Source organism: Neofelis nebulosa, chromosome 8 (genome assembly GCF_028018385.1).
Source record: "Neofelis nebulosa isolate mNeoNeb1 chromosome 8, mNeoNeb1.pri, whole genome shotgun sequence".
Taxonomy (NCBI): domain Eukaryota; kingdom Metazoa; phylum Chordata; class Mammalia; order Carnivora; family Felidae; genus Neofelis; species Neofelis nebulosa.
In genome coordinates this window covers 67767198-67794259 of record NC_080789.1, presented here as the reverse complement: position 1 = coordinate 67794259, position 27062 = coordinate 67767198, and the positions used below count along the sequence as shown (strand labels likewise).

Below are 27062 nucleotides of genomic sequence, written 5' to 3'. Positions count from 1 at the left end.
ATCAAGTTAAAATGAGCTCATCAGGGTGAGGCTTAATCCAATATGACTTCCGTCCTTATAAAAAGGGGAAATGTGTACACAGACAGGCATAGAGGGAAGACGAGGTTGAAGACTCAGAGAGAAGGTGGCCATCTGCAGGCGGGGAGAGAGGCCTGGAGCAGCCCCTTTCCTCACGGCCCTTGAAGGAACCAACCCTGAGGGCACCTCGATCTTGGACTTCCGGCCCCCAGATCTGTGAGACAATAAATGACTACCGTTTAAAGCACCCAGTTTGTGCTACTTGTCACAGCAGCACTAGCAAACGCATTCGCTGTGAGCACGCCCTGGCTCCGCCCCATTTCCTGCCCCAGCCGCCTTCCTGGACACGGTACAACGGGTCACAGGGGAGATGTACTAGGGCAGGAATGCGCGTGGCCCCACGAGAGCCCAGCCTCACTGCTGCACAAGGACACGGCTGCACCCTGAGGCTTCCGGGCTGCCGGGGCGTGGGCGTATGAGGACGCATGCGCGCGCACGCTTGTGCCCGGATGTGTGTAGGGGTGTGCGTGCCTGCACCTTGGTGCGGATCCGATACGGTAACCGTGGGTCCCGGAGTTGTCTCCCACACTGGTAACCTGGCTCCCTCCCCTCCGTCTGTGCCAGACCCCAGAGTCTCCCGACTGCACCTTCCCAGGGAAGCCGGCGCTGCCATACCTGCTGGTGCTGCTGGAGAGGAATAGGGCCTCTGGCTTCGTGCTGCCCATGGCTTGACTCCCTGTGCTCCAGGCTGTCATCCCCCACCGGCCCCACTCCCCCACCATCTGTCTCCAGGTCCTCAGCTGAGGGGATCTGCCGCAGTCGGGGCTTCTCACTTGGCTTGGCTGGCCTCTGGGGAGGGGAGATGCCCGCTGAGAAGCCATTCTGGGATTCAAGGTGTGCAGTGGGCCACGGTAGGCCGGGCTGGGTGGCTGCTCATCTTGCTGGGGCTTTAGCAGCCAGGCAGCTCTTGGCCCTCAGGAGCCATAGCCTCTCTCTGGCCCACCAGATCCTCACCCTTCCTAAGCCTCCCTTCTTTCAGCCCCCAGGGGCCCAGTTATGCAACCCCTCATCACCTCCCCTACCCAGTTGCCCTCACCTTGATCAGCTGGACGTGAGGTTTGAGCCGGTCCAGGCGGGGCTGCAGGGGGCCCAGCGGTGGGGGGGCGGTGGCGCTTGGGGGCAGGGGCTCTGAGCGGGTCCGGCTTAGTGGCCGGTGGAGGCCTGACCCAGAGAGCCGCTCGGTGGTCAGTAAGGACTGGGCAAAGTGGAAGGGCAGGGGCCCAAGCCCGGGCACTGGAAAGAATGGGGTGGGGGTGCGGCATAAGGAGGGAACCAAAGGGAGGAAGGGAAGGAAGCAAAGGCTTGGGGTGGTAGGCGGCAGGGACTCAGCAGGGAGACACGCAGGATGGGGGACTGCAGAGGGGCAGGAAGGAAGGGACCCTTCCTGGGCTTGGCCCTTAGCAAGATGTAGGGACCAGCCCCTCCCCTGGAGAAGCCTGGGAACTCACCAGTCAGCAGGGGCGCGTGAGAGACTGAGGGATCGAGGAGGAGAATGGGCTGTAGTCGAGAGGACAAGGGGCCCCCAGACTCAGACTCCAGGCTGTGGGGCAGGAAGAGGGGAGCATGGGGGCTCCCCAGGACCGGCCCCCGAGGGCCCAGTGTCGGATGGGTCCTGCGGTCAGCATCAGCCTGGAGAGAAGAAGGGAGAAGTCACAGGGGGGAAAGATCCCTCCCAGAGAGAGCGGTGAAAGTGCCAGGGTGAGGTGGTAGGAGAAGGGAGCGAACAGAAGCTGGGGACTTGCAGTGGGGGAGGGCGCCTCAGCCACTCACCCTGGCAGGGGCGGGGAGCCCCAGCGTGATTGCGGGCAGCAAGGACACTGTCGGCAAGGCGAACGGGGCCAGAGAGGTCTCCTGCAGCCGCAGCCGCTGGCCCAAGAGCGCCTGCCATGGGGAGCAGGGCAGGGGTCACCGGTCCCAGACCTCTACCTCTGGGCACGCCTTCCCCAGAACCCCCAGGAGGCTCGGGTCCCGGCTGCCCAGACCCTGTGGCCCCAGCTTGGTCAGGGCTGCTCGCTGAGAAGAAGGCTGAGCCTCAGAACGGCCCCCCTGCCCCCTGGAGAGCCCAGCCTGGCAAGGCCTTACCTCTGAGCCCAGGACGGGGTTGGGGCCTTGCTCGCTGTCATTGGGGGAGCTGCACCCTGATGCTGGTGTGCTGCTGCTACTGGGGGAGGAGTCTGGGACGGGGAGGGAAGCACAGTCAGAGGCCAAGCGTGGCCAGAGCAGGGCCAGTCCCCCTTCCCCAATGGGCGGCCTCTGCTTCCTGCTTTCTTCCCAGAAGGGCAGGAAGAGGGCCAGCCACTGGTCTCCAGTGCCTCTGGACACTTTTTTGAAGGTGACCCTTCTTCTGGGCAGACGTCAGCTTAGCCAACAGTACGGGGGTTGGCAACTCACCCCCCTAGCAAGTGTGTGGGACACATCCTGTATGACCATGCACACTAGCCCTGTCTGGGTGGGACCTGACCCAAAGGGATAACACCAGCCACCTCTGCTCACCCTGCTGGCTCTTACCACCGAGGGTCTCTGCAGGCCGCCGCCGGAGACTGGGCGGGGCGCTCTCCTTTCTGAGCAGTGGATTCTTCCTCCTCTCCAGGGACTTCTTGGGCTTGTAGCGCAGCTTCAGGTTGGGCTCAGAGACTGTGGGGGCACAGTGTTACTTGGCCCCACACCTCCCTCCTCCCAGTCACCTCTGAGTTAAGGTGAGAGAAGGCAGTGCCAGGGAGAAAGCAAGCCACTGGGGGCTGACCTTCTGCTCCCCAGCCAGACCCTCCCACCCCTCCACACTCCCAACCCATGTCCAAAGCCCTGGCCCCTTAACTCCCCTAGAGGGTCTCCCCCTGCCTGTCCCACTTGCCTGTCTTTCGGAGAGGGAAGTGTTCTGGGGGGTCACTGGGCAGGCTGGGAACAGGAGGCAGAAAGCTGCTAAGCATAGAGCGAGCAGCTCCTTCCGTCTCCAAGGGCTCGAGAGTTCTGTGGAGTGAAGGCACAGGTTGCTTCAGAGGGGTGGAGAGGCCCAGAGACCTGGCAGCCAAAGGCTCTGCAAGGGCTCTTCCTGAGCAGGGGCCCCCGGGGCCTGCTAGGGGAGGCAGCAGCAGCTGACAGGGCCAGGCACTGTGTGGCGGGACAAGAACAGGGGCCATCTCCAGGTGGCAGCATTGGGCCACCCTTCCTATAGGCAGCCTCCAACGCAGGCCTCAGATCTAGGCCTAGGAGCCAGGGTCCCAGGGCTTGCTTGGGTCCCAGTCACACTGGGAACTCTTTGTCCCAGCAGGAGGAACCTGCTCCAGGAATCAGGATTTTTTTTGGTGCTTAGGGAAAGTCATAAAGAGAAAAGGGACTCGTGTACGGAAGAAGAAAGCCAGCGTGGTATGTCGGGGTTTCGGTGAGGGAATACGAAGGGCTTTGGGTGGGGTGGGGAGAGATAATTCAAGGAGAAAAGGGGGCAGGTGTCGGGTGGGGGAGGGGTTTGGGGACAGCATTATAATTAGAGGCGAGGGGTAAGGGTCAGGTGATGGGCAGCTGGGAGGCAGAGGGGGCGAGTAGGAGCGAGCGTGCACAGGCTGACCCGTAGAGAAGAGGAGGTGAGGACACGAGGGAGCGAGTTACCTGTAGGGAATGCTGGGGCTATTGGGATGGACTGTTCTCTCTAGGGCTGCCTGCTGCTTCTTTAGAATCACCTCTGCCAGCTTCTGCTTGACCACACTGCTAGCTACGGCACCTATGGGGGTGGGAAGTCACGAATGGGTTGGGGGTGGATGGACGGTGGCCTCCCTGCCGCATCCTCCGCCCATTGCCCCGTCCCCTCCCATAATAAGAAGCGGCCAGGGGCCCTGGCCTGCTGCTCAGGCGAGAGCCAAGCCCGTGGCCCCACCCCTTCTGCGAGGCCCCGCCCACACTCTGCAAAACCACCCCAGCCGGCGTGCGGTCCTTACTTCGCTTGCTCTTGTCCTTATTGAGAAGCTGCCGCAGCTCTTGCTCCTGCTGCCCCACCTGCAACTGGGGCACCGGCGTGTCCATTGGGAGCTGTGGGCAGGGCCGGCCGCCCAGGAAGGGGCAAGGAGTTGAAGACTGAGCCGAGGGTCTGGGGGAGGCGGGAGGGAGGGAGGGGGGCTGGGGGCGGAGCTCGAGGCCACCGCGTGTGCGGGGAGCTCTGACTTTACCCTCATGGGTTCCGCTGAGCGCTGAGGCAGGCCTGCTGCGAACAGCAGGTGGTGGTGCAGGTGCTGGGGGTGCTGCAGGGCCAGCAGCGCCGGCTCTGGCGGGGGCTCCACCGGGGGCCGCTGGCCCACCCGCAGGTCCATGGGCTGGGGCTGAGGGCCTGGCGTGTCCGCTGGGGGCCTGAGGCGGCCTGGGGGCACACAGAGAGGGCAGGGTCGGCAGGGAAGTTTGAGGGAGAAGGTTAGGACCTAAGCAGCCTCCTCCAGGCTCACTTGACAAGGGCAAGACACCCTCAGGTGCCTTTTCCTCACTTCAGTCCTCACCCCGGTCCCATGAGAAAGGAGGTCATGTAACCATAAAAGGTTAGGCTATTGAGGTAGCGTTCCAAACGAGCCTTCTGACTCCAAGCACGGCGCTTTTCCACTAAATATGTTGCCTCTCCAGAGCAGGGGCTGGGTGCTGGGAGGATTCAGTGACGGGCTGCAAGCCCTATGGGGGAACATTCTGGGCCCTGCCATCTCCTTCTCTTCTTCCCGGATGGAATGAAGATTTGGCCGGACTGCCCCCTAATGAACTGCACTCAAAACAGCTAGCCCGCGGGCAAACGGTCCCCTTTGTTCAGCCACCAGCCCTAGAGGGCCTCATGGGCTCTTTCAGCAGTCACCCTCCGGTACTCTATCCCGGGCCACAGGATAAAGACGCAGTGCCCTGAACCTGCGGCTAGCCTTGCCCCGCCATCCTGAGCCTGCACGGCCCTATTCGCAGGGCAGCTTCCTCAGCTCCCCGGGCCCATCTGCAGGGGCCTGCCTCCAGGCACCCTCAGGCCAGCTCTGGGCCTGGCACTGTAAGAACCGCAGGCTCAGCCACCTCTTCTCAAGTGCCCTCTGCACCGAGGCCAGGAGCACCTTCCCAAGGCCGTGGGTGCAGGACCTATTTATAACTAGCCACCAGACCAGGTTGTGTGCCCACACAGCCAGCCGGACCAGGCTGGACGGGGCACTGCGGACGCTCAGAGGTGGAGTGTCTGCAGGGTGATTATCCTGGAGAAAGGGAAGCAGGTAGGGGTGAGAGCAGGTGCCCTAGGACAGAGCGCACAAGGGGGGGAACCTTTCTGGAGAAGCCTCCTTCTGCTCATCCAATGCTACGCATCCCTCATCAGGGGATGACTTTCCCTCAGGGCCCAAGGCTGAGGGGGACTGGAAGGCACTGGGACAAAGCACCAGGGAACACAGTCTCCAGGCCCAACTCAGCCATTACTACTCATTACCTTAAACCTATGGCGCATGTGTACGCATGTCTGCAAAACACTTTCACCCTGAAATCCCCTATAGGCCCTGGGAGGTAGTTATTACTATTTCATTATCCCAAATGTGGAAACTGAGGCTCGGGTGAAAGGACCTCTCCAAAGCCACCCGGGAAACAGAGACAGCAAGCATGGCTTCTGGTCCCACCCAGGCCACTGCTCTAGCTCTTTTTTCCCATGGACTTTCAGGAAGTCACCAGCCCTCATGGAAGTTTCTCAGTGGATGAAGGAAGAAGGGCTGCGGTAGGTTGCTAAGGGGCACCTGCTCTAACATGCCCTGACCGGGGGAGATGGAGACAAGCAGGGAGGTGCCCACGGCAACTCTCCAGATATTAAGAGACCGGAGGGGACAGCTGTGCACCCAGATGTGCCCTGCAGCAGGCAATGCATGGCTTCCGTGTCCCCACCCCTTGTTCACGCATCCACCCAGGGAACCCAGATTCTCAGTCTGGTGGAGTCTAGGCCTCTGAGGCTAACACCCTCCTGCCGGGAAGGGTCTCAGTCCTCCCACATCTGGTGTCCTGGCTTCCTGGGCTGACTCCCCTGATGATGCAAGAGGGACCTCAGGGAACCTGAGGCAGGCCACAGGACGCGGTGCTGGCCGCTTCAGCCTCACACAGACCGCGAGGGCCCATCCCTTACGCTGAGCAGATGGACTCTGAGCTGAGAATGTGGGAGGGGCTCTGCCGGCAACCCCGAGAACACCTGTGAAGGTCACTTAGCACGTGGGGGTCTCCACAGTCTGGTGCTAAGCTGGCTTCTCGTGGTCTCCTACGTCCCAACACAAGCCTTCGTCTCAGCCATCAGCTCCTGTCCTGCCACAAGCCCACGTACCTTTTGTCCTCTGAGCTTTTGCTCCCAACGACCCCCTGGTGGTACCGTCCTCACCCCTCACATTCTGCTTTTCCAAATCCTACCCTTTCTTCCAAGTCCGGCTGGAATCCTCCCTCTTCCCGGGACTCAGCCCAGTGCCCCGTGTCCCTCCCTCCTCTGGACTCCAATCATGTTGGAAGTTCTGTGCCCTATAAGCACAGTGTGGGTAGGTACCGTCTGAGGTAAGCTCCAAGGGCAGGAACTTGGTTTTGTTTCCTTCTCACTATCCCAGCACCTAGAACGGTACTCAGCACAGGACAGGAACCCAATAAATTCTGGCTGAATTAATTGAATAAATCTCTGTGTCCGTCCCCCTAAAACACCTAGGAAGTTACCCTGGCACAGAGATGGGGCTCATCAATGTTTCTGTTTCTTTTTCCGATTTCTGTGTTTTTTTTTAAAGAAATTACCTGTCTAGGGGTGCTGGGGTGGCTGCCGGTTGACTGTCCAACTTTGGCTCAGGTCACGATCTTGCCGTTTGTGAGTTTGAGCCCTATGTAGGGCTCTGTGCTGACAGCTCAGAGCCTGGAGCCTGCTTCGGATTCTGTGTCTCCCTCTCTCTCTGCCCCTCCCCTACTTGCACTCTGCCTCTCTCTCTCTCTCCCTCTCTCAAAACTAAATACACATTAAAAAAAATTCCGTATCTCCATATCTAGGAGGACTAAGTGACAACAGGTGGTGAATCTGTTTCTTGAATGAAGGGATGAACTCAATCACTTGTCCCTTGTGTGGCACCGGTCACAAACTACATTCTCCTATCACTTCCCTTTTTATTGGCGTGTCCACTCTCCCCAACCTGCCTGTAATCTTTCGGACAACCAGGACTGAGGCGCAGAGGATCCCCGGACTCCATTTGTCCCCACCATCTGTAACCATTAGGCGTCAGGCACCCAGTAGGCCCTCTGCAGATGCTGGCTGAGACTAAGGGGAAGACAGCCCTCAGCCCCTCCAGCCCCAGCCCCACGGGCGTGTCCTAGACGGGAGTGCAGCGGAAGTCCCAGCACAGCGGACAGGGAGCGGCAGAGGCAAGGAGAGGTGAGAGAACCAAGGAGAGGGGACCCTCCCCTCCTGCCTGAGCAGCAGGAGGCACCTTTCCATTTTGCAGGGCCCGTGTGAGGACCGAAGCCAACAAACAAGAACGCGGCGCCTCGCCCGGAGCCTCATGTGAGGCAGGGGTCTGAGTATAAACAGTAGCTTCCTACTTGCCTTCCTGTTTCACTGCAGCCAGCAAGGACAAGAAGAGCATCGTGCCTTTCCTTTTCCTGTTTTGCTTCCTAGCAATGGGACCAGCCTAGGTCCGAGGCTGCCTCTCTTATCCCACTCCTCACTCCACCCCTACGCCAACTTCACCCCCACCCTCAGAACCCCAACCTCCCAACCCGCTGGCCCATCAGCCAGCTACCCTGCTTCTCTCCCCTTCAGCTCCTCGCCCTTCTCGTGTCCCTTCCATCCTCACTCCCCACCACGGGCTCCCTCGGGCCTGACTCTTACCTGTGCCAGGGGGACTGGGGCAGTGGGCACCCGGGCTCACCTGGGTCCCATCTGTAGAGAGAAGAGAGAGGGCATGAAGGGGCTGCAGGGGAGGGGTGGGGAAGGGATGAGCGGGCCAGGCCATGCAGGCTCCCTGCCACTACAGGAGGTCCCACTCCAGCCTGGGCGCTCCCAAACTGGCACCTGCACCAGGAACTAACCAAAAAGCAAGGACTCCATCCCATTCCTTTCCTCGACTTCCCTGTGCAGAATGAGAGCACTCACCAGCCCTCCCTTCCTCATTCAACTCACCCAGTGACTCAAACATCTCAGCCTGCTGGAGCCCGGTCCACAGCAGGCCCAAGGAGGCCCGAGTTCCCCCAACAGTGCCCTCAGCCCTCCTGGATGTGCTCAGACACCATCCTCCTAGGGCCCAGGCTCCCACAACCCTGAGGGAAAGAGGACTGGAAGGGGAGGTGGCCAGAGGTGGGAGGGCACGGCTGCTGAGGCTGGCAGGTGGGAGATGGGGAGAAGCTGGCCCAGAGAAGGGTAGCTGGGGGCTGCTCAGAGGCCTCCCAGGTGGGAGCAGATGGGAGCAGGTGGAAATGGGGAGGCTTCCACAGTTGGGGAGGGACAGGGTCATGGCCTGAAGATCAAGTCAGAAATGGTGGGAGCAGGGCACCTGGGTGGCTCAGTCGGTTAAGCATCCGACTTCGGCTCAGGTCATGATCTTGTGGTCCGCGAGTTCGAGCCCTGTGTCAGGCTCTGTGCTGACAGCTCAGAGCCTGGAGCCTGTTTCAGATTCTGTGTCTCCCTCCCTCTCTGACCTTCCCCTGTTCATGCTGTCTCTCCCTGTCTCAAAAATAAAATAAACATTAAAAAAAAAATTTTTTTAAAAATGATGGGAGCTGTGAACTGGTGCATCTGGAACACATAGGCCCTGTCCTGTGTCTTGCAGCCTCTGTTCCCCCAGAGAAAAGAAGCTCTCAGTTTTTTTCTTTTTGGACTTCTGAAACAGAAGTCTTTTCTTTTGGGAATAGTCACCTCTCCCAGGCTCATAAGCCCAGCCCAGAGCCCCCCTGTCCCATTCAGAACCCATGAAGCTCCGTGGCAGGAGGCCCTGAGGAGCCCAGAGGCCCACTGGGGTAGGCAAAGACAGAGTTCAGATCCGAGGTCCCCTGTCCAAGACGGACACCTTTCCCTTCTGCTATCCCAGCTCAGGGCCGAGGGGACAGGAGTCTAGGAGACCGGAAGGCCACCTGGAAGGGGCACCTGATGGACACACAGAAGACCTCCTCAGGCCAGATGCAGGGCAGAAGGGATATTTTCTGAATAGCAACTGGTGGGTGCTGCTCTTTTGGGTCTGTGTTTAAGGGGCAGTCAAAGTTCCTCTTCCCGAGGCTGAAAAAAGGAGAACTCCCTGTAGGCAGGCACTGCTGGGGGAAGGGAGAACTCTAGGCACAGGGAGCCTCCCATCACTGCCCTCAAACCCTAGTGTCCCATGCTCCAGGTGGTAGGGAATGGCCAGTCCACCTGCCCAAAGTCTGCATAGCACAAGTCGATGGGCCTCCTCACAAAATTCACCCTGACCTCCCTCCTGCTCCCTTCCCAGAGCACCCACTCTGTGTCCACTACCTCAACTGAGTCTACGAATCACGGTCTCCACGCTGCCATTTGGAAGCCACGCCAGTCTGCACCTAACACCTTGCTGGGTGCATGACAGGCTCTGGTAGGAATGAGTGACTCAACAGCAATGGCTTCCCCGGCCCCCTGCCTAGGACGTGGCATGGGTATTTCTCAAGGTTTGTGAGCCCCAAGGAACACTAGTGTGGGAGGAAGCAGCCCATCCCCAGAACATGGTAACCCCCACCCTAGGCTCTCTTAGGCCCTCTTCTTTTCTTCTGCAGGACCTGATTCCCCAAGAGAGGTTTCTAAACTGGGCTCCTGGGTGTGTTCCCACAGGCTGTGCCTGGCTTAGAGTCCTGTGCCTCCAGCCCTTCCCAGTGGGAATTCTCTCCTACCTCCTCTCAGTCCCTGCCTGAGGGCTGGTCAGTGGCAATCACGCTTGGGAGCAGGGCCAAGCCTTGCTCCCCTGGTAACCGTGGATTCAGGACACCATGCACTCTCTGGATAGGAGAAAAACTAATGGCCCTGAACTCTGTAGTGTTTGTTACCGGGCCCAAAAGGGATGTTTTGTGATGATAATCTATGATATAAACTCTGTTCAGAAAAGCTGGGAGCATGCACCCATGTGTGTGCTTGTGTTGCCAACAGCAGCTGCTTCCAAAAGCAATTCCTGGAAAAAGTTCCGCTTCTCCCCCAACTCCCTGGTTCTATGCTGATGGCCAATGAGTGCAGAAGAGCCCAAAGCAACAGAGATAAGACCTGTGGAGCAGCTCTCCCGTGTCCCAGAGAGAGGAATGGCATCTAAGAGCACCCAGCAAACGGCTGAATTAAAAACCAGAAGGTGTACATCCTACGGCCCAGGCTTGGCAATGATTTGGGGGACACTTCTCCTTGACCCCTCTCAGGGTGCTGTTACCACCAATCTGGGGCCAGACAAATAAAATCAGGACTGAATGGACCCGAGGGACTGAGAACACTGCCTAGGCCTGGACCCTTTTCCACACAGCTCCCAGTCAGGGTGGAAAGCTCTGATTTTTGGAATCCTAGCTGCCCTCCCCACCCCATTTCTCCCTTCTTTGGAAGCAACTGCCATCAGACTGAAGAGGCAGGTTACTTGGCAATGAGCACCCGAGCCTACCTTCCCAAACCAGATCGCCTGACCAAAGAGGCCCCCAAATCCTGGTCTATCCCGGTGCTCTGCAGTCCCCAGAGCAGACACAGGGCCACTCTTCTGTCCCCTGAGCACCTGGGCAAGCTGGTCTCCCACTCCTATCTGGTTGGCCTGGGCCTCACCTGCCCCACAGATGTGACCGTGCCCCAGGGCATGCACAAGGTGGCTGGAAACCTGAGCCCTGCCTGCTTACCTGCTTACCTGCTCTCTTACCTAAAACAAAGGGTGTTTTAGGCCCTTTGTCAGGAAGAGGGCTTCCCGAGCACTGCCACCCAGAAGCCCCCTGCCAACGTCTCTGATGGCTTTTGTGAGGCTGTCCCCACCTTCCAGATCTCCCGACTAGCTGAATAGGAGTCGCAGGAAGGCCTGGGCCCCAGGAGGCAAGAGGAAAGCAGGAAGCGGCAGGAGGCCAGGTCCTGGGTTCAGGGCTGGCTCCCTCCACACCCCACATTACTGTTCTGGTTCTGTTTCCCTGACACAAGCTGGACAAAGCTAGACTCTGCATGGGGGCTGGCAGAGAAGATGAAAGCTGGGGGTGAAACGGCTTCAGGAAGATCCAAGAATAAATAAACATGAGAAAGAACATCATGGTTGCCAGGCCCTTCTGACACAGAGTGAGGGCTGAGCACGAAGGAGAAGCGCCTCTCGAAGGCATTCAGGTCACAGAATCTGAGAACATTAGGAGCTGATGGGGCTTCGGAGATTATTCAGGCCAACCCTCTCACTTCACAGAGTTGGAAAGAGAGAGGGGAAGGGGCTAGGTCACGGTCACCCAGAAGGTGAGCAGTACAGCCAGGCCAGACCAGGGCAGGGGAAACTCAAGAAGTCAATCCCAAATGCAGGCATGAAGTACTTTCATGTGAGTACGCTGCTCCAGGGGTTGAAGAGATGGAAACATGAATGAAACCTGGTTCTCACTTTCAAGGAGTTTAAAATGCAGCCCACAGTTTTTTAAAAATTAAAAAGCAGACTACTTGCCAATACTAAAAATGTTCAGAGTCTCCAAAGGTAAAAGACAAGAACATTCTCAGTCATCCAACTCCCCAGAACTCCCTTAAAGTCAACCCTTTTGAAGAGTTTCTCTCTCCCCCACCTTCCAGAAATTCTCTTGTTCATTATTAATTCTATTGCTCATTATCTTGGCATGAAGCTGCTTACTGCTCAGATTTATCCAGAACCCAGGGGGCTGCACGCTGGCTAGAAACTCCTGCCACATAAAGTGAGGAACGTGAGGGTCCACAGCACAGAGGACATTGGCTTTGAGGTCAGATGGACTGGGTTCAAAGTCTGGTCCCTCAGTGACGTGCAGGGAGAGCCAGGGACACAAGGTAAGCTGTCAAGCCTTGGCCGCCCCATCAGTAACGGTAATAAGAATATCTACTTGGGGGGGGGGGGGACACCTGGGTGGCTCAGTCCATTAAGCATCCTTCAGGGCAGGTCATGATCTTGCAGTTCGAGAGCTCAGAGTCCTGAGTCCCGTATCAGGCTCTGCTGTCTGCATGGAGCCTGCTTCAGATCCTCTGTCCCTCTCTTTCTGCCCCTCCCCTGTTTGCTCTCTCTCTCTCTCAAAAATAAATAAACATTAAAAAAAAAAAAGAATACCGCATCTACTTGGAAGTGCCCATCTGAGATTGGCAACACTGTGTGTGAAGCACCTAGCATGTGGTTAGGGGTCATGATTAATACCATTTGTCCCTGAACTTGCCTGCTGCCTCCCTCCCAGCATAAGCATGTCAGCATCTGGTCCCAGTGGCACCCTCTGCTCTTAGTTCTACCACAGTCCATTTTCTCCCCGTTGCATTCCTTGCCCCATCTCCTACACCCTGCCTCCCCCCACCACACTCCCCTCCTTTTCTCTTCCATCTGAACTTTTGTAAACATATGCTTCACCGTGTGACAGTTGTTCTAAGCCTTACATTTGCTAATTCATCTAACGCTCACGACAAGACAAAACAAAAGGTATGAGGTGGTTACTGTTTTTATCCCCATTACACAGGGCAGTAGACTGAGGCCCAGCAGTATTAAAGAACTCGTCTAAAGTCACATCACATGGAAGTGGCGCCACTGGGACTTGAGCCAGGCAATTGGGCTCCAGAATCCGTGTTGTCAACCAATACCCTCCAGGGCTCTCCCCAACACTTCCGCTCCCGCGGGCCGGCAGGTAGGAAGCAAATGCAGGACTTACTGGGCCCGGGGAAAGATGGAAGAATCACACAGCCCCACAGAGACCAGTACCCGCGGCACACCCCAGCCCTGTGGGAGGTTAGGGAGCAAAAGCAGCCTATTTCCTCTCTGGGGCCCCCGTGAAGACAATCCTGAAGAACCACTTATAGACGGCAACCGCTGACTTCAAAGATTCCAAGCACTGATTTCGGACTGCATGTGGGAACGAGGAGGGGTGACAGACTGGGGTCTTAGAAGAGCATCGGCTTCATCTTCCCTGCTCTCCACTGCCGGCTACACCCTTTCTCTAGGGGCTCCCAACTCCCTCTGAGGCTCTCATGGGCGTCCCAGAGCAAGCTCTGCTGGGCAGGCAGAGGGGCTGGGGGGGGCGGGGGCGGGCTCACAGGTGAGTGGCCTGGGCCGCGGCCTGCCCAGACAGAGGCCCCCTGTCAGCCCCCCCTGCGAGGGGATCGAGGCCCTGTGGCTCGGCAGCTGTGGGCCACGCAGGAGGCTGGATGTGAGGCCACAGGCCGGCCCTCCACCCCCGCGGTGAGCGTGCCCCTTTCCCCTCGCCTGGGGCCCTGGGGCAGCTATTTTTAGCTCTTGACACCTGGGTATTTTGCAGCCGCAGGATGTCCGGTTTGGAGTCTCTTTCTGGGAATCCCACATGCGGCTGTTGTAAACAGCCCCACGCAGCGGTGGCCCGAGCTGGGAGCCGGTACCCACCCCCCCCCCTTCTGCTGTTTGAGATGAATCAAACAGGAAGCAGACGTAACCATGGCAGCGGCAGCTCGAGCTCCCTGGGGGTGGGAAAGCGTCCTTCCTGGCTCCTTGCCCCCCCCCCCCCCCCCCCCCCCCGCCCAGGTCCTCTATTCCACCCTGTGGCCTCTCCTCCTAGCTGGAGACCCACTGGACGCTGAGGCAGGGGGAGCTGAGCCATCCAAGTTGTGTGCAGCTGTCCCGAGACAGGCACTCTCTGGGGAGCCTTGCCGTCCTCTGGCAACGAGAACGAGGGGCCCCTCCGAGCCCTGCCCACCTCCGGGAGCCTCCCAGACCACCACTCAGTCTCCCCTGCCTGTCCTGGGTAAAGGTGCAAAGGTGGGGACAGAGCTATTCGCTCAGAGTGGCTGGACTCTGAGGGCCTGCATTCACTTCCGGTCACCCATAGGCTTCTCCTTACAGCCAGGCCTGCCCCCAGCACCTAGGGAATTCCTGAGCTGACAGGCTCCAGGAGTCTCAGCCCCCTGGTCAGACTGCCTTAGGGTTTCTCGGGTCCTGAAAGCCCTCAAAGACCAAGTTCCCACTTACCCTCACTCCCCTGCTCCAGCAGCTCCAATCCCTGAGATACGAGGTTCACCATGGTATCTAACCACCATCTTTCCTATCGTAAGCAAAACATCCTGAGCAGTCAAGATGGGGGCCCCATCTGTAATGTGGGGAGAGGAGTGGAGGTTCTGTCAGTTTCTGCCTTTGTCTGTCCCCTCCCCCAGCCCCTGCCGCCCCACTTAGACCAGCTGCTCCCTCTTAGCAGCCAGCCCCAGACAGTCTTTCTCAAGGGCCAGCGCTTGCCCCAACAGGAAGCACGGTCACCGCCCTGGGGCTGCCTCTCGGAGCCGCTCCTTCTCCCTCCGTGGTCTCATATGCGTTCCCTTGCCCTCCTTGTTGTTCCCGCTGTTTCTGGGCCCTCCTTGGCCAGATCAGGCCTCGTGTGTCCCCCACTCCTGCTTGCCCCCCCCTTGTGCCTCTGCCCAACTGCACATGAGCCAGGAGATGCGTCTTCCTTGGCTCCGCCCACCTATGCCACCCAGGAGGCCACTCAGCCCACTCCAGAGACTGCCAGGGGGAAGTTGAAGTTATAAGATTAATAAGATTACGATCACTACTTATTTTCTAATTATAATTATTAACGAGTAAGGCCAGTGATGACCCACAACCGTGTACCAAATGCCTACTGTGTGCTCGTCACCATGCTAAGCACCTTACTCGTACTATCTCATTTGGTCCTCACAAAAACCCTGTATGGTAGGTACCCTTAGCAACCTCCTTTCACAAAGGAAGAAACTGAGGCGTGGCGTTTTTAAGAAACTTGCAGAGGCCACACAGCTCGCGTAAGTGGGTTTCTGGGGCTCTAGGGCCTAAGCTTGTAACCATTACACCGACACACAGGTCCACCACGTCCCCAGGTGGTGAGGGGCGGCCACCGAGGGGCCACAGGACACAGTGGGTCACAGCATCTGAAGGCCTGGGCGTGACTCCCAGGGGCGGCGTGTTCCCACAGCGTGCTAGTATTCCACCCAGAAAACATCAATGGCAACAAAAATAAAAACAGAGATAATCATCTCTGCCTATGCCCTTCACATGCCTTTTGTTTCCAGGAGGCACTCCCAACCGTATCTTCAGTTCCTTTTTCATCTTGTGTTTTCCCTGGTTTTTTTTTTTTTTTTTAAATGTACACGTTACTATTTTATTGTTTCCTGTAAGCAGCCTCCAGCAGGATACAACCAAACAAGCAAACCTCCCAGGGCTGCCATGCAGGGTCAAACGCTGTGTGAAGGCACTCTGGAAGCCGTCGAGGGCTGTATAAAAGGCAGGTTGCATAGCCAGAGCAAGTCACCCGTGGAGTGGCTACGTGGGAGTGAATTCCCTTGGGAGGAAAAGCTCTCTCTTTTTTCTCTCTCTCCCTGTCTCTCTCCCTCAGGCCTCATACACAGGCAGGGCAGTGGGCAGGTAGCAGACATGGAGGAACCCACCAGTGCTGGAACAGAGCACCCACCTTCAGGGCAGACTCCTGGGGACTAGGAACAGGGCGGAAGGCCATCGGTACCATTTGGACCTGGGGCAGGGGAAAGCAGGGGCCACTGTGGAGCCCCTGGCCTGCTCCATGGCCTGGGGGCATCACGGATAGGAGTCCATGAATAGCGATAAGCTATGAATGCTGGCACTCATAGGGATCCCACGTTAATATTAATGACAGTTGAGTACCCAGAGATCTCCATCCCAGTGGTGCCCGGGAATCCCCCTGGTTTTGCCTGTTATTTTGGGAAGATGGCACAGGTCTATCGGGCCATGATTCTCCCAATGACATGATTCCCTTCTGCGGCCAGGGCTGCCCTTGGGATTTGGTCGGCCGGGGTTTTTCCAGATCACAAATCCAGCCAGGGTGCTTTACACAGCACAGCCTTCAGGGAACTCCATAGCCAGATGCATGGTCCTGAGTACTGATTTGGACAGACCAGCTGTGAAGGACAATTTCTGGCCAACTGGGAATTTGGTGCAATGAAAATTCACTGCAGTGGGAGGTGGAGATCACACACTGAAAAACCGGCGTATGCAGCATAATCTCATTTTCATAGAAAATATGACATATAAAGGCACATCAGGAAACAGGGAGGTGTGAAGAGGTATTGTGGCAGTGGTCTCTGACTGCTGGGACTGGGATGTTTTTCAATTTAAAAATTTTTGCTTGTCTGTGTTGTTTGACCACCTGTGATGCACAAGAACTGCCTCCATAATAATAAGACCGAATGTATATGTACAGGTACACACCCAAGTATAAAGATGTCACAGCCAATGGGGAGCAAAGTCAAGGTTCAACTTCTGCTTCCCATGAGAACCAGGACAGCAGGCTTTCATGGACTCGACGCAGTGTATTCTCGGACCCTATGATCGCTGAGGTTCTGCATTATTTACAGCTTAGCATCCCCTGCCTCTCCTGAATCACACAGAAGGCCCAGCACAGAGCTGGGCACCAAGTCAGGACTTACTTAATGAATGCCTGTAGGCTGAATAATGATCATTTCCTGAAAGAAATGCCTCCTGCCTCTTCCAGGGCCACAGTGCTGGGAATACTCACTGCTGACATCACTGACCTTCCCATCCCTCCCCTGCCTCATGTTCGTCTTAAGAGCTGCCAGGGAGGGGCTAAAATAAAGGTCACTCCAGCAGACTCGGCCAAGGTATTCCACATCAGGGCCATCAGGGCGGTCCCATCCCAGACCCTTCCCAGTGCCAGCTGGCGACGAGACCCTTGGGTCCTCTGGCATCCTGCCTCACTGGGGGAGCCTCGGGGCAGTGGAGTGAAAGAGAGAAGAAGGGGTCCACCCTGTGACTTCTGGCTACAGACTCCTGCTACCCCAGGCCCTTATGGGTGGAGGAATCTGGAAGAGTGAATTTGGCCTGGTTTTTTCTGTGAACTGGGGCTGGGCCCAGTTTCTGTTCTTCATGTCTTTAACATTCCCTATCCCTGACCTTCAAAAATATGAACAATAACATTAATAATAATGATGAATATTCTGTGTGCACTGGCTTCATACCAGGAATGGCACTAACATTATTTATCTTAATCTTCATAACAACTCCATGAGGTCGAAACCATTACTAACCTTCACATTACAGAGATGGAGAAACTGAGGCACAGAGAGCCAAGTGCCTGCCCAAGGTTACACTTAGCTGTTTGCAGGAAAAATAGGGACTCTGCCAAGGTCATCCCATTGCTCCCTCTGCGCCCTTACTGGAAGGCTCTTCTGCCGGGCTTTGCAATGGGCACAGGAGGGTCCCAGGTGAGAATTCACATCTGTAGGGGGCTTTAGAATCCACCAAGTGTTTACATGTGCATCTGAGAAAATTCCCACTTGAAAGACTAGGAAGTGAAGGCTTAGGGGCCTTCACAGCCTTGCACAAGGTTCCACAGCATCTGGAATCAAACCCAGGTCTTTGGCCTCAGAATGGTACACTTCTTGCCCCTAGATCAGACAATCCCGCTCTCCAGACGGCCCGGCCGGTCTGGAAGAGAGAAGCACATCCCTCGCACCATGGAGATGCAGCCGGCACTCAGCCCCTCGCCCGGTGGGGGTGGGGGAGGGGGGTGCTGTGCCAGCACCTCATCAGCGTCTCCACTGTGACTCACTCCTGGGACCCAGGGGAAACACAGCCCTGTGCGGCGGGCAAACACTGCCTGCCTCCTGCCCCGCCTCCAGCTCCCCGCCTCCACATTTGCTAACCGAAACCCGGCTGCTGCTATTTTTAACCCTCCAGCTCCCCCCCTGCCTGGGGCTCCCCCCTTCACCCCACCCCCACCCCCTGCCCCAACCGGGTGCCACCAGCCTGTCATTCTGAGAGCAGTTCTATAACCTGAACGCCCCGACGGGTGCAGCGGATGCCCGGCAGGTTTGTGGGGCAAGCAAAACAAGACGGTTACAGCCCAGTTGCCGAATTCCCCCACCCCAGACTCTTTCCGAACCTGTGGCTCCCAGCCTGCCCCGCCTCTCCCGGCCTTCCTGGGAGCTGGGGGCAGCAGGAATGGGACTTCCTGGGCTGGGAGTGACAGCAGGAGCCAGAGCTGGGCTCCTGGGAATGGGCTCTGAAGTGAGCTGAGCTGTACTCCTGAGGGGGCAGAGGGTAGCCCTGGTTCTTCCCAGGGCAGAGGTTCTTCCTGAAGGCCCAACATCTCTGACCACCAGGGTTTCTAATCCCTGCAGGCTGGGGGCGGGGAGGGGGGGGAGGAGAAGGAAGTGGGGAGGTGGCAGGGTGGGAATGGAGTGCCTGGCCCTGGGCCCTCCTTACTAAAAGTCCCCTCCCCATCCTGCTGTGGGGGTTATGGAGGGGCCTGGGTTAAGCCTGAGAGGGAAGGCCTGGGAGCTCAAGGAGTCCACCGGGTCTGTGCACTGAGCAGCCTGAAGGAGGCCCAGAGTAGAATGCCAACGGAGGCGGCAGGGGGAAGGGGCGGGAAGGGGCTCTGCTCTTACTTGGGGGCTCCTCTAACACTAGGTCTCTAAGGAAAGGGCTGTACCTCCCTGCAGCCTCAGCTCCTAGGTCCACCAGGGAACACCCCCACTTTCTCCCTTCCCCCACAGAACAGCGTGGAGGTGAGAGGGTCTGAGGCTCCTGGATGTGAAAGTTAGCCTCCTGAGAGGGGGGTGGGGTAGGACCTGCAGGGGGACTAGCTGGTGTCTGCCCCCTGGGCTGAGAGTCTCATCCAGCTTAGGGAGCAGATGCCAAGGGCCCAGGAGAGGCTCTGGGGCACCCGGCCAAAGGACTCGTTCACGCCTTCTCTCCTGTCTGTACCCCTGATTGTCCAGGCTCAGCCCTCTCTCTTGCCCTGTCCTCTCTGATGCCTGCACCCCAGAGCTTCTCTCTGGTCCATCCTCCCTTCCGGGGCCTGGTCCTCTCTAAGTCTTGACCTTCTCCCTCCACAGTGACTCCTAAGCCAGGCAAGTAAATCCCAGCGGCTACCGAGGCAGCCAGGCTAGACCCAGAGAGGAGGGACTTGGCACGGGAGTTCCCAGGTGGGGAGATGGGGAGGAAGGGGACGAGGCCGGAGGAAGGCAGGCTGGTGTCAAGAATGGGGTGGTGCTTGAGAGCTCCTGGGGAGACAGTGCCGCCTTCCCAACACCCAACACTTACAGAGGGCCCTGGCCTCTGCCCCACGGAGGGAAAAGGCTGTTCCTCGGAGCAGCGGAGCAGCCTCGATCTCGGCCCTGTCCAGCTTCCCCTCCTCCTCTCCCCCTCGGCCAACCTCTGGGGGCTGCTTGGGGAGCAGAGGCCCTGCTGCCCTCTATGCCGGGGAAACAGGCTTCAGCCCTGAGCCAGCGCTCAGTCTAGGTCCCCCACCTGGATCCAGGCAGTTCCCCAGCATTGCTCAGAAGCTCTGAGGGCCCTCTTCTAGTCTGGGGCGGTGAGAGAAGACATTGATATGTCACCTTCTCAGGCCTCTCCGGGCCACCCTGTCTAAGGACGTCCCACCTTGTTATTGTCTATTGCTGCACCCAGTTCATTTCCTTCTTAGGTCTTATCACAGTGTATAACTAGATATATACACTCATTTCTTTACTTGCTTACTTGTTACTGTCTGTCTCCTCCACTAAAGTGCAAGTTCCCTGAGGTCAGACGCTCAGGCCTATGTGTTTACTGCATCTAGTGCCCAGTACCTGGCACCCAGCAAGGCGAGTAAGCCTCCCAATGAATGGATGAATAGCTGAATGACTGGCTCAGTAAATGGGGCCTCCTGGCTGCCAACATCACCTTTATGGTAGATGCTCAACAGTTCCAGGATTTCGTCAGGGAGGAGAAAGCAGGATGTAACAGAAAGAGAAAGGTCAGGAAGCCTAGGACCCAGGCGGGGGGGGGTGGGGGGGTGGTGGTGGTGGTCAAAGCCCAGTTAGCGTCCACATCAGCCCCATCTGGCCCACTGCATCATGCCAAGCGTGGATGTGCGCACACATGCACAGAGAGGATGCAGGGATAAGTCCTGGACTGGTCTCGAAAGGCTTGAGTTTTGTCCTAGATCTTCCTCTTCATAGCCCTGTGTCCTTGGACAAACCACATACCTTTCCGGGTCCCAGCTTCCTCAAAAGAAAAAATGGGAAGGTTAGCCCTGATCAGTGGTCCTCAAACACAGCTTTGCAGTAGACTCACCTGAAGCACATGCTAAAATCCAGATTCTTAGGCCCAACCCTGCAGATTCTGGGCTGGTCTAGAATGGGGCCTAAGGAACTTTTTTTAACATCCTCCCTGGTGACTGAAGCAAATGGTTCAGGAACTTGCATTTGAGGACCACAGATGAGATCGTGTTTTCAGCAAACATCTGGACTTCTAAAAAGCCGTGCTTACACAGGTATACATTCCCCCAAAACACGTCCATATTCCCACACAGAGCCACAAATTGCAAAGGTGCACAACTGTACAGATAACATACGTCTGTACCACACGTGTGCGTACTCCCAAAACACCCAACAGAGAGCCACCACATGGATCCCAAACTGCCACGGAACCACCATATGTACATACCCAGCCCAGGGGCACACGAACAGACCCCCACGACACACCCGGCGTGCACACACACCCGTCACATGTTGACCCACGCTACACAGACACTATCCTGAACTTATTTTCCCCTCTGGGAACCGGTCCAGGACCAAAGGAGCTATGCTCTGCCGATGAAAACATCCCTCCCGCCTCTACCGCCCCCGCCCTCACCCCTTGCTCCAGGCAGCAGGCTGTTCACCTTCCCCTTGTGGAGGGAGGGCTGCTGGAAGAGGACAGTGGAGAGATGGAATGAGGGGAGGTTCTGAGCCCTCCCCCAAGTCCAGCAGCCCCTCCCTCCTCGTCCCTGCCCTCCCCCGCAAGAGATGCAAAAGGACCTACACCCACCTACCACCACTATCGGTGCTCACTCAGCCTACTCACCTAGATTCCCAGGTCCTGGTTCTTGGAAGCCAAAGGGCTAGGGAGGTGGCCCGATCTGGGGACTCCTCCTAACACTTAGGCTTCTAAGGAAAGGGCTGTCTGGGGGCACCTTCCTGCAGTCTGAAGGCCTGGGTCCCCCGGGAAGGTTACCACAGAAACAGGGGGGAAATATCACAGGGAAACACAATACCCGGCAGGGTCACCTGCTGACCAGGCTTCCTGCTGTGTTGCCCACCACTATCACCCCCCCCTCCACACACACACACACCATCTCATTGCCCTCATGGCCTCCTTCTCTGGCCTCAGCTTGGGCCTCCTCACCAATGCTCTCCTTCCTGCCTCCCCTGGGTTAGGGGAAGCAGCCTTATACAGAAAGTCTGCCCCTCTGTGGTTCTAAACAACACCAGGGATGGCCCAGAGCTGAGCCCCCTACTCCTAATCCTACCAACGCCCCCACCACAGGAAATCAAAGCTTCCTGCCCCAGAGGAAGTGCCCCAACTAGTGAACAAATCCAACATACACAAATGCACAGTCCTGGACAGATGCCCTCCTCCCAGCTCTCAGGCCTTACTCTGGCCATGCTTCTAGCAATAGCTCATATGTCAATATAGGCCCCAGTCTCAGGTATGACTAAGAACACGCCAGGGCCAATGTGTGAGAGGTGGGCATGGGCAGGACCTAAGCCAGGCCAGGGGTGGGGAAGGCCAGGAGAATGGGCACCAGCAAAGTTAGGTAAGGTCTAGTTCCAGCCCCACTCAGCCTACCATTCCCTGGCTGGGTGACCCTGAGCCTCGCCTTCGCTGATCTTCTCCCGGGCCCCTGCCAACTTCAGAATTACCCAGCTCTTAATGAGAGGCCAGGAGGAAGAAGACAAAGAGGAGGTTGGGGGTTACACCAGCTTCTGCCTTCCTGGTCCCTCACAAGCGTGCCTACAGCTATACGAGGGTCCCCACTCCCCACCCCCATCACATAGGAGTTTCCCATTCCCAAGGGTTTTCAGTGAGGATTGGGGGAAGAGGATGGAGAAAGGCCAAGTCCCAACTCTCACTCCCAGAAGCCACCAGGGATGAACGCTGGGGTCCACCCAGCTGCCTGAAGAAAGTTGGGGGTGGCATAATGGCCCCCGCACTGGATGCCAATCCACTTCCTTAGGGTCAGCCTCTCCCGCTCTGTGCTCTGGGAAGCGCACCTGAAATTTTGTCTTCATTTTACTAACGGGGAAACTAAGCTTCAGTGTCAAAGCAGAGCGAGCAGTTTAGAGTCTTGGGAGGGTCAATGCAAGACCTGAATGCAATCTTGCCAGACTCAGGATCCCAGCCGAAGACCAAGTGGCCAGAGAGACACGGGCCCAGAGACTGAAGCTAAGAACACAGAGGCCTCAGAAGAACACTGCCCCAAGGCCATTCTAGATGTAACACCAAGAGGCCACACTGAGCCTGTCTCTCCCGGGCCGTGAGGAACATCAGAGGACTAAAGGCAAGGGAGGAGCCGCAGCGGGTCCAGACCTGGTTTCAGTCCAGGTTCACTGGGTACAACACAGCAGGACTGCTTCGTGCCTCAGTTTCCCCCAGAAGTGACTCCAGAGAAGAAGAAAATTACTTATTTACTGAGGTGGGTGGAGAGAACAGAGCAGACAGTAAGGAGGATGAGATGATAAGCAATGAGGAGCTAGGAGTGGCTTGCAGAAGCCAGAGAAGGGGCTCAGCAAGTACAAGGGGGTCGGTGCAAGGAGAGAAGAGTGTGTGCGGCCAAAGCACTTTAGGGACCTGGCCTATGGGGTCCTTAGTGGGGAGATATGGCCTGCCCAAGTACCCCATTAGTGGGGAGGGAACTGAGTCACAGTCCCCTTTCTTTCAGCCCAGTGGCTGGGCAATGGTCTTGAGGAAGGTCCCCGTGGGTCCTGGTGCAAGTTCTGGGAACAGGCTGATGAGTCCAGATGTCGAGTCCCCAGCAGGGCCACTGAGGGCCAATGCCTCATTCTCAACCTAAAAACTGGCAGGCGGAGCTGGGCCTCAAGCAGATGTTGAATGTGGGTGTGGGATGGGATGGGCAGCAGCAAGACAGCCAGTGTCCAGATGCAGCGGGAGGCCTCCGTGTACGCAGGACAGCCAGCAGAGAGGAGGGAATGGCCGGGGAGTTGGTGGGAGGGGCAGCAGTGGCTGGGGAGGTCAGATCCAAACGGGCAGCCAGAGAGAAGGAAATGGGGCTGGGGGAACTGGGTGGCCTGTAGGCTCCAGAGGGCTCTCTCCTAGCCACGGGCCTAGAAATTCTGGGAGTCAGAGCCCAGCCCAGCTGCCAGATTTGCCCCCTGCTCACACTCCCTAGCACCAACAGACCCTAGGCCTGGGGGGGGGGGGGGGGGGCGCGCACATCCTGTCCCCCACCCCTCAGTACACAGTCTGCGGTCCCCACCTTCCCGCACCGCTGCCCGCACCTCAGCAGCTCACTTGGGCACAGGTGTCTCTTCGCCCTGATGGGTGAGCAAGGGTGGGGGGCGGTGCTCAGCGAAACCTCACAGTCTCGGACCCTCCCTCCCGGGGATCACTCCCCCCCCCCCCCCAATCCGCCGCGGAGGGGTCGGAGTACGGCCCTCCCCGGACCCGCGGAATGGGGGCGCTGATGTCCAGCGCCCCTAGTCCGGCCCCAACTCAGCGGGTCCTGCCCTTTGCCCTCCCGCTTCCAAACCTTCCGCCCCGGAGCACCGCCCCCTCCCGGGGCCGCGGCGGCCGTCCCTCCCTCCCGGTCCACCGGTCGGTCCTCCCCGGCCTTGGGGGTGATGGGACGCCGGGCCTGCGCGCCAGCGGCCCGGGGCCTCCAACTCCCTCCCTCGGGCCTGTCGCTGCCCCGGGGCGGGCGGATGTGGGCGCCCCGCGGGAGGCCCGAGCCCTCCGGGCCCGGAACCGGCCCCGGCCGGGGGCCTGCCAGAGCCCCGCGGAGCCGGGCGGGGCGGGCGCGGTCGGGGGGCGCACTCCAGGCCGGGCCCGCGGGCCGCGCGGAGCCGGAGCCGAGCCCGAGCCCGGGCGGGCGGCGCTGGGTGCCGCGCGCAGGGCGGGGCGGGCGGGGCGGGGGGCGGCAGCCCAGTACTCACCAGCGCCGGGGCTGTGCATCCAGGGGCCGGGGCCCTCAGAGCCGGGGGCTCATGGCGGGGCGGGGGGCTGGGGCGCCGGCCTCACATCCCCCCCAGTCGCCGGCGGCTGCAGAGCGACTGAGAGACGGCGAGAGGAAGGGAGGGGGCCGGGAGGGGGAGGGCCCTGGCAGCCCGGCCGGCCGGGTAGGATGACAATGGAAGGAAATGCTTTATCTGAGTCTGAGAGCGGGCCAAGGGGGAGGGGAGGGAGGGGGCAGGCGCTCGCGGCCCGGGGACACACCACCCCGGCAGACACTGCCCGGCGCGGCGCACGGGCGGCGGGCGGACACACCGCGCGGCCCGGGAGGCAGCGCCGAACCCGGAACGCGGGACGCGGCCCCGACCCGCGCGCGGCCGCCGCGCTGCAGCCCAGCCCCAGGCGCGGCGCGCCGACCCGCGCACAATTCCCGGAAACCCAGATACCTGAGCGCACGCAGCCTTGCATACACAGCGTACACGAGCGCACAGCCCTGTTTACACAGGGCAGAATCATTCGCACAGACACACTTCTGGGAGGGACCCCCGCGCTCGCAAGTGCGTGCACGTACAGCCCACCAGCAAACAGCCGCACACAGAGACAGTGGGACGCTCGTGGACTCCCAAGTCCCGGGCAAGGAATCCCAGACGGACACCCCCCCCCCCACCCGTCCCCCATACCCCTCCCCAACACGACTTGCCTGAGGAAAGTTCCAGGATCTGATTTGAATCACTGCCCAGCCCTCCCCCTCGCGCCCCCCCCCCCCGCCCCCCACGCCTGCTGAGGGGAACAGAAGGGTCCAGCCTGTTCCTATTAAAAGAAAAAGGGGTTGGGGGTGGTGCTGATTTTGAAAGTTTTCTTTTTTTAAAGAAATTTCTCAAGGGATTTCCTTCCCTCCTCTCCTCTTCCTCTCTTCCTCCCATTCCTCTCCCCCCACAACCCTCCCCCCTTCTTTCCCCCTCCCGGTCCCTATGAGTCAAACTTCAGCAATGTGCCCAGTGTCTCCCAGTGCATTACAGCGGATCACAGAAATGTTCCAGTCTGTGAGTCGGAATGCAGCCGCCTCCAGCCCTCCCTCAGCTAATAAACTCAGCTCGGGGCCAGCTTTGCGCAGCAAGTCTCTGCGCCCCCCCCCCCCCCCCCACTCAACTCTTAACAGAACCAGAAGGTCAGACTCGGGGGTCAGGGGCTGAGGACCTCTCCATTGTGCTTCCTGGCCTAGCCTATCCACCCTGTGGCCTCTGGCAATCTGCTGGGTGGGAGACCGAGCCAATGCCTCTGGGACAGGGAGAGGTCCACCACCCACAACAGTAGACTCTCCTGTAGTGTGAGGCTTCACCTCTGGAAGGCAGGATGCAGCTTCCCTCTGACTTCCTACCCATCCTACCTCCCTCTGTCCGAGGAACCCCAAGAGTCTCATGACTCTACAGAAGGAGAAACGTCTGTAGAAGAGGCGGCACCATGCCACATAGGAAGCAAGAGTCCACAGTGGCCTAGGAGGGCCTGGCCATGGCCCGGTCCAACTTCTGACCACAGACCCCTGTTTGCGTGAGCCCAGCTCCAGCCTCAGCACTTGTTGCTACCTGGAGTTTTTAGCAGCTGCCTTCCTGCTTCGGTTGCTTTCCTTGTCTCACAGCTTACTCGGCAGCAGATCCAACCTCTCGGCTCATGTTAACTTACCCTCACATGCTCCTTGCCCGGCATCCAAGCCCTCCTACAGCATGGCAACACGCTGTGCACATTCTGTCTCTCTCTGTCTCTCTCACCCTGCCTCCCTCTCTTTACTTCTGTGAAGAAGTAAAATGAACTTTTTTAAAGTTCATTTGAGAGACAGCACGTGCCTGTGTGTGCATGTGAGGTGGGGTGGAGGGGACAGAGGAAGAGGGAGAAAGAGAATTCCAAGTAGGACCCTAGCTGTCAGCGCAGAGCCCAACTTGAGCTCACGGACCGGGAGATAATGACCTGAGCCGGAATCGAGCAAGCGTCAGGTGCTTAAGCGACTGAGCCACCCAGGTGCCCCATCCCTTTCTTCATTTTTTTTCTCGCTATTTTGCCCAGTGCCTCCTGGTACTTAGTAGTCAGTAATGTTAGTTGTTATTTCTCTTATTATTTCAGCTAAACTGGGCTGCTGCCTGCTCCCCATCATGCCCTCGTGCCTTCCTACTCCCTTACTTTGGCCCATCATGTTTCCTCTAAAAGTGATGCTCTCCCAGTCCCTTGCTGCTCCTGTTGAAATCTTTCCCATCCTCAAGGTCTATACCACCATCTCGAGAAGGCTTTCCCGGATTCACGTAGCCAGAGGAATTCTTCTCCTCCTTTAAAGGACCCCACCCCCACACCACCAACAGTCTTGCTCTGTACACTGACCTTCATCCATGTGTCTCAACTCTCTTCCTTCCCAAGAATGTTCAAGAGTGGACATTCCCTGAGCCCAGCTACTGCCTTTAGTCATGGGTGCATTTCTTTTAGTGTCTTGCTAAGCGCCTTGCTCAGAATTCAAGCTCCCTATGAGTTATTTGTTGAATTGAGACAGATGTTCATGACCTTCAAGGACCATCCCCCTAGCCGGACACCTTTTTTTCCCATGACTGCCATGCTGACGCTGCAAGACACATGTTCTACCTCAGGTGCATTCTTCCCAGCTTTCACCTCCAAACCAGATGACTCTCCTTCCAGATCTCTCCTCTGTGCCCACGGCTTCCAGAAAAATTGCTCGGTTACTTCAGACTCCCAGCCTCTCCCCCCGCCCACCTCACCAACTCTCTCTTTTAGCCCCACAATGCCCCCCACCTTAATGCCCCTGCCAGGACTCCTGTAGTTATTTCTGGACTGAAATCGGGCCCTTGTTTGCTCATTTCTTCCATGTGCATCATTCATGTATTTGCTCGTGAGCCTCCTTTTTCTTTTTGACCTAATCACTGAGTTCTCAGAGAG

The 27062-nt window shown here is 58.1% G+C and overlaps 1 protein-coding gene across 11 annotated transcripts in view; it reads right to left on the bottom strand.

Moving 5' to 3' along the window:
- HDAC7 (histone deacetylase 7) overlaps window positions 1–24676 on the bottom strand; it is a 36725-nt gene extending 12049 nt beyond the window's left edge. Inside the window, exons 1-12 of one of the 11 annotated variants that reach the window (XM_058743010.1) lie at window positions 24575–24676; window positions 7901–7951; window positions 4236–4423; window positions 4008–4098; window positions 3682–3793; window positions 2930–3045; window positions 2587–2712; window positions 2161–2252; window positions 1849–1959; window positions 1527–1707; window positions 1115–1311; window positions 694–900 (exon numbers count right to left, since the gene is read on the bottom strand). In XM_058743010.1, the coding sequence (XP_058598993.1) occupies window positions 694–900; window positions 1115–1311; window positions 1527–1707; window positions 1849–1959; window positions 2161–2252; window positions 2587–2712; window positions 2930–3045; window positions 3682–3793; window positions 4008–4098; window positions 4236–4423; window positions 7901–7951; window positions 24575–24644 (1542 nt within the window). In that variant the 5' untranslated portion in view covers window positions 24645–24676. Of the gene's footprint in view, window positions 1–693; window positions 901–1114; window positions 1312–1526; window positions 1708–1848; window positions 1960–2160; window positions 2253–2586; window positions 2713–2929; window positions 3046–3681; window positions 3794–4007; window positions 4099–4235; window positions 4424–7900; window positions 7952–8191; window positions 8223–13449; window positions 13634–14147; window positions 14266–24112; window positions 24333–24574 lie in introns of those variants that run through there. The other 10 variants (XM_058743012.1, XM_058743011.1, XM_058743009.1 and 7 more) reach the window with 10 other exon arrangements.
- Window positions 24677–27062: the final 2386 nt, after the last annotated feature.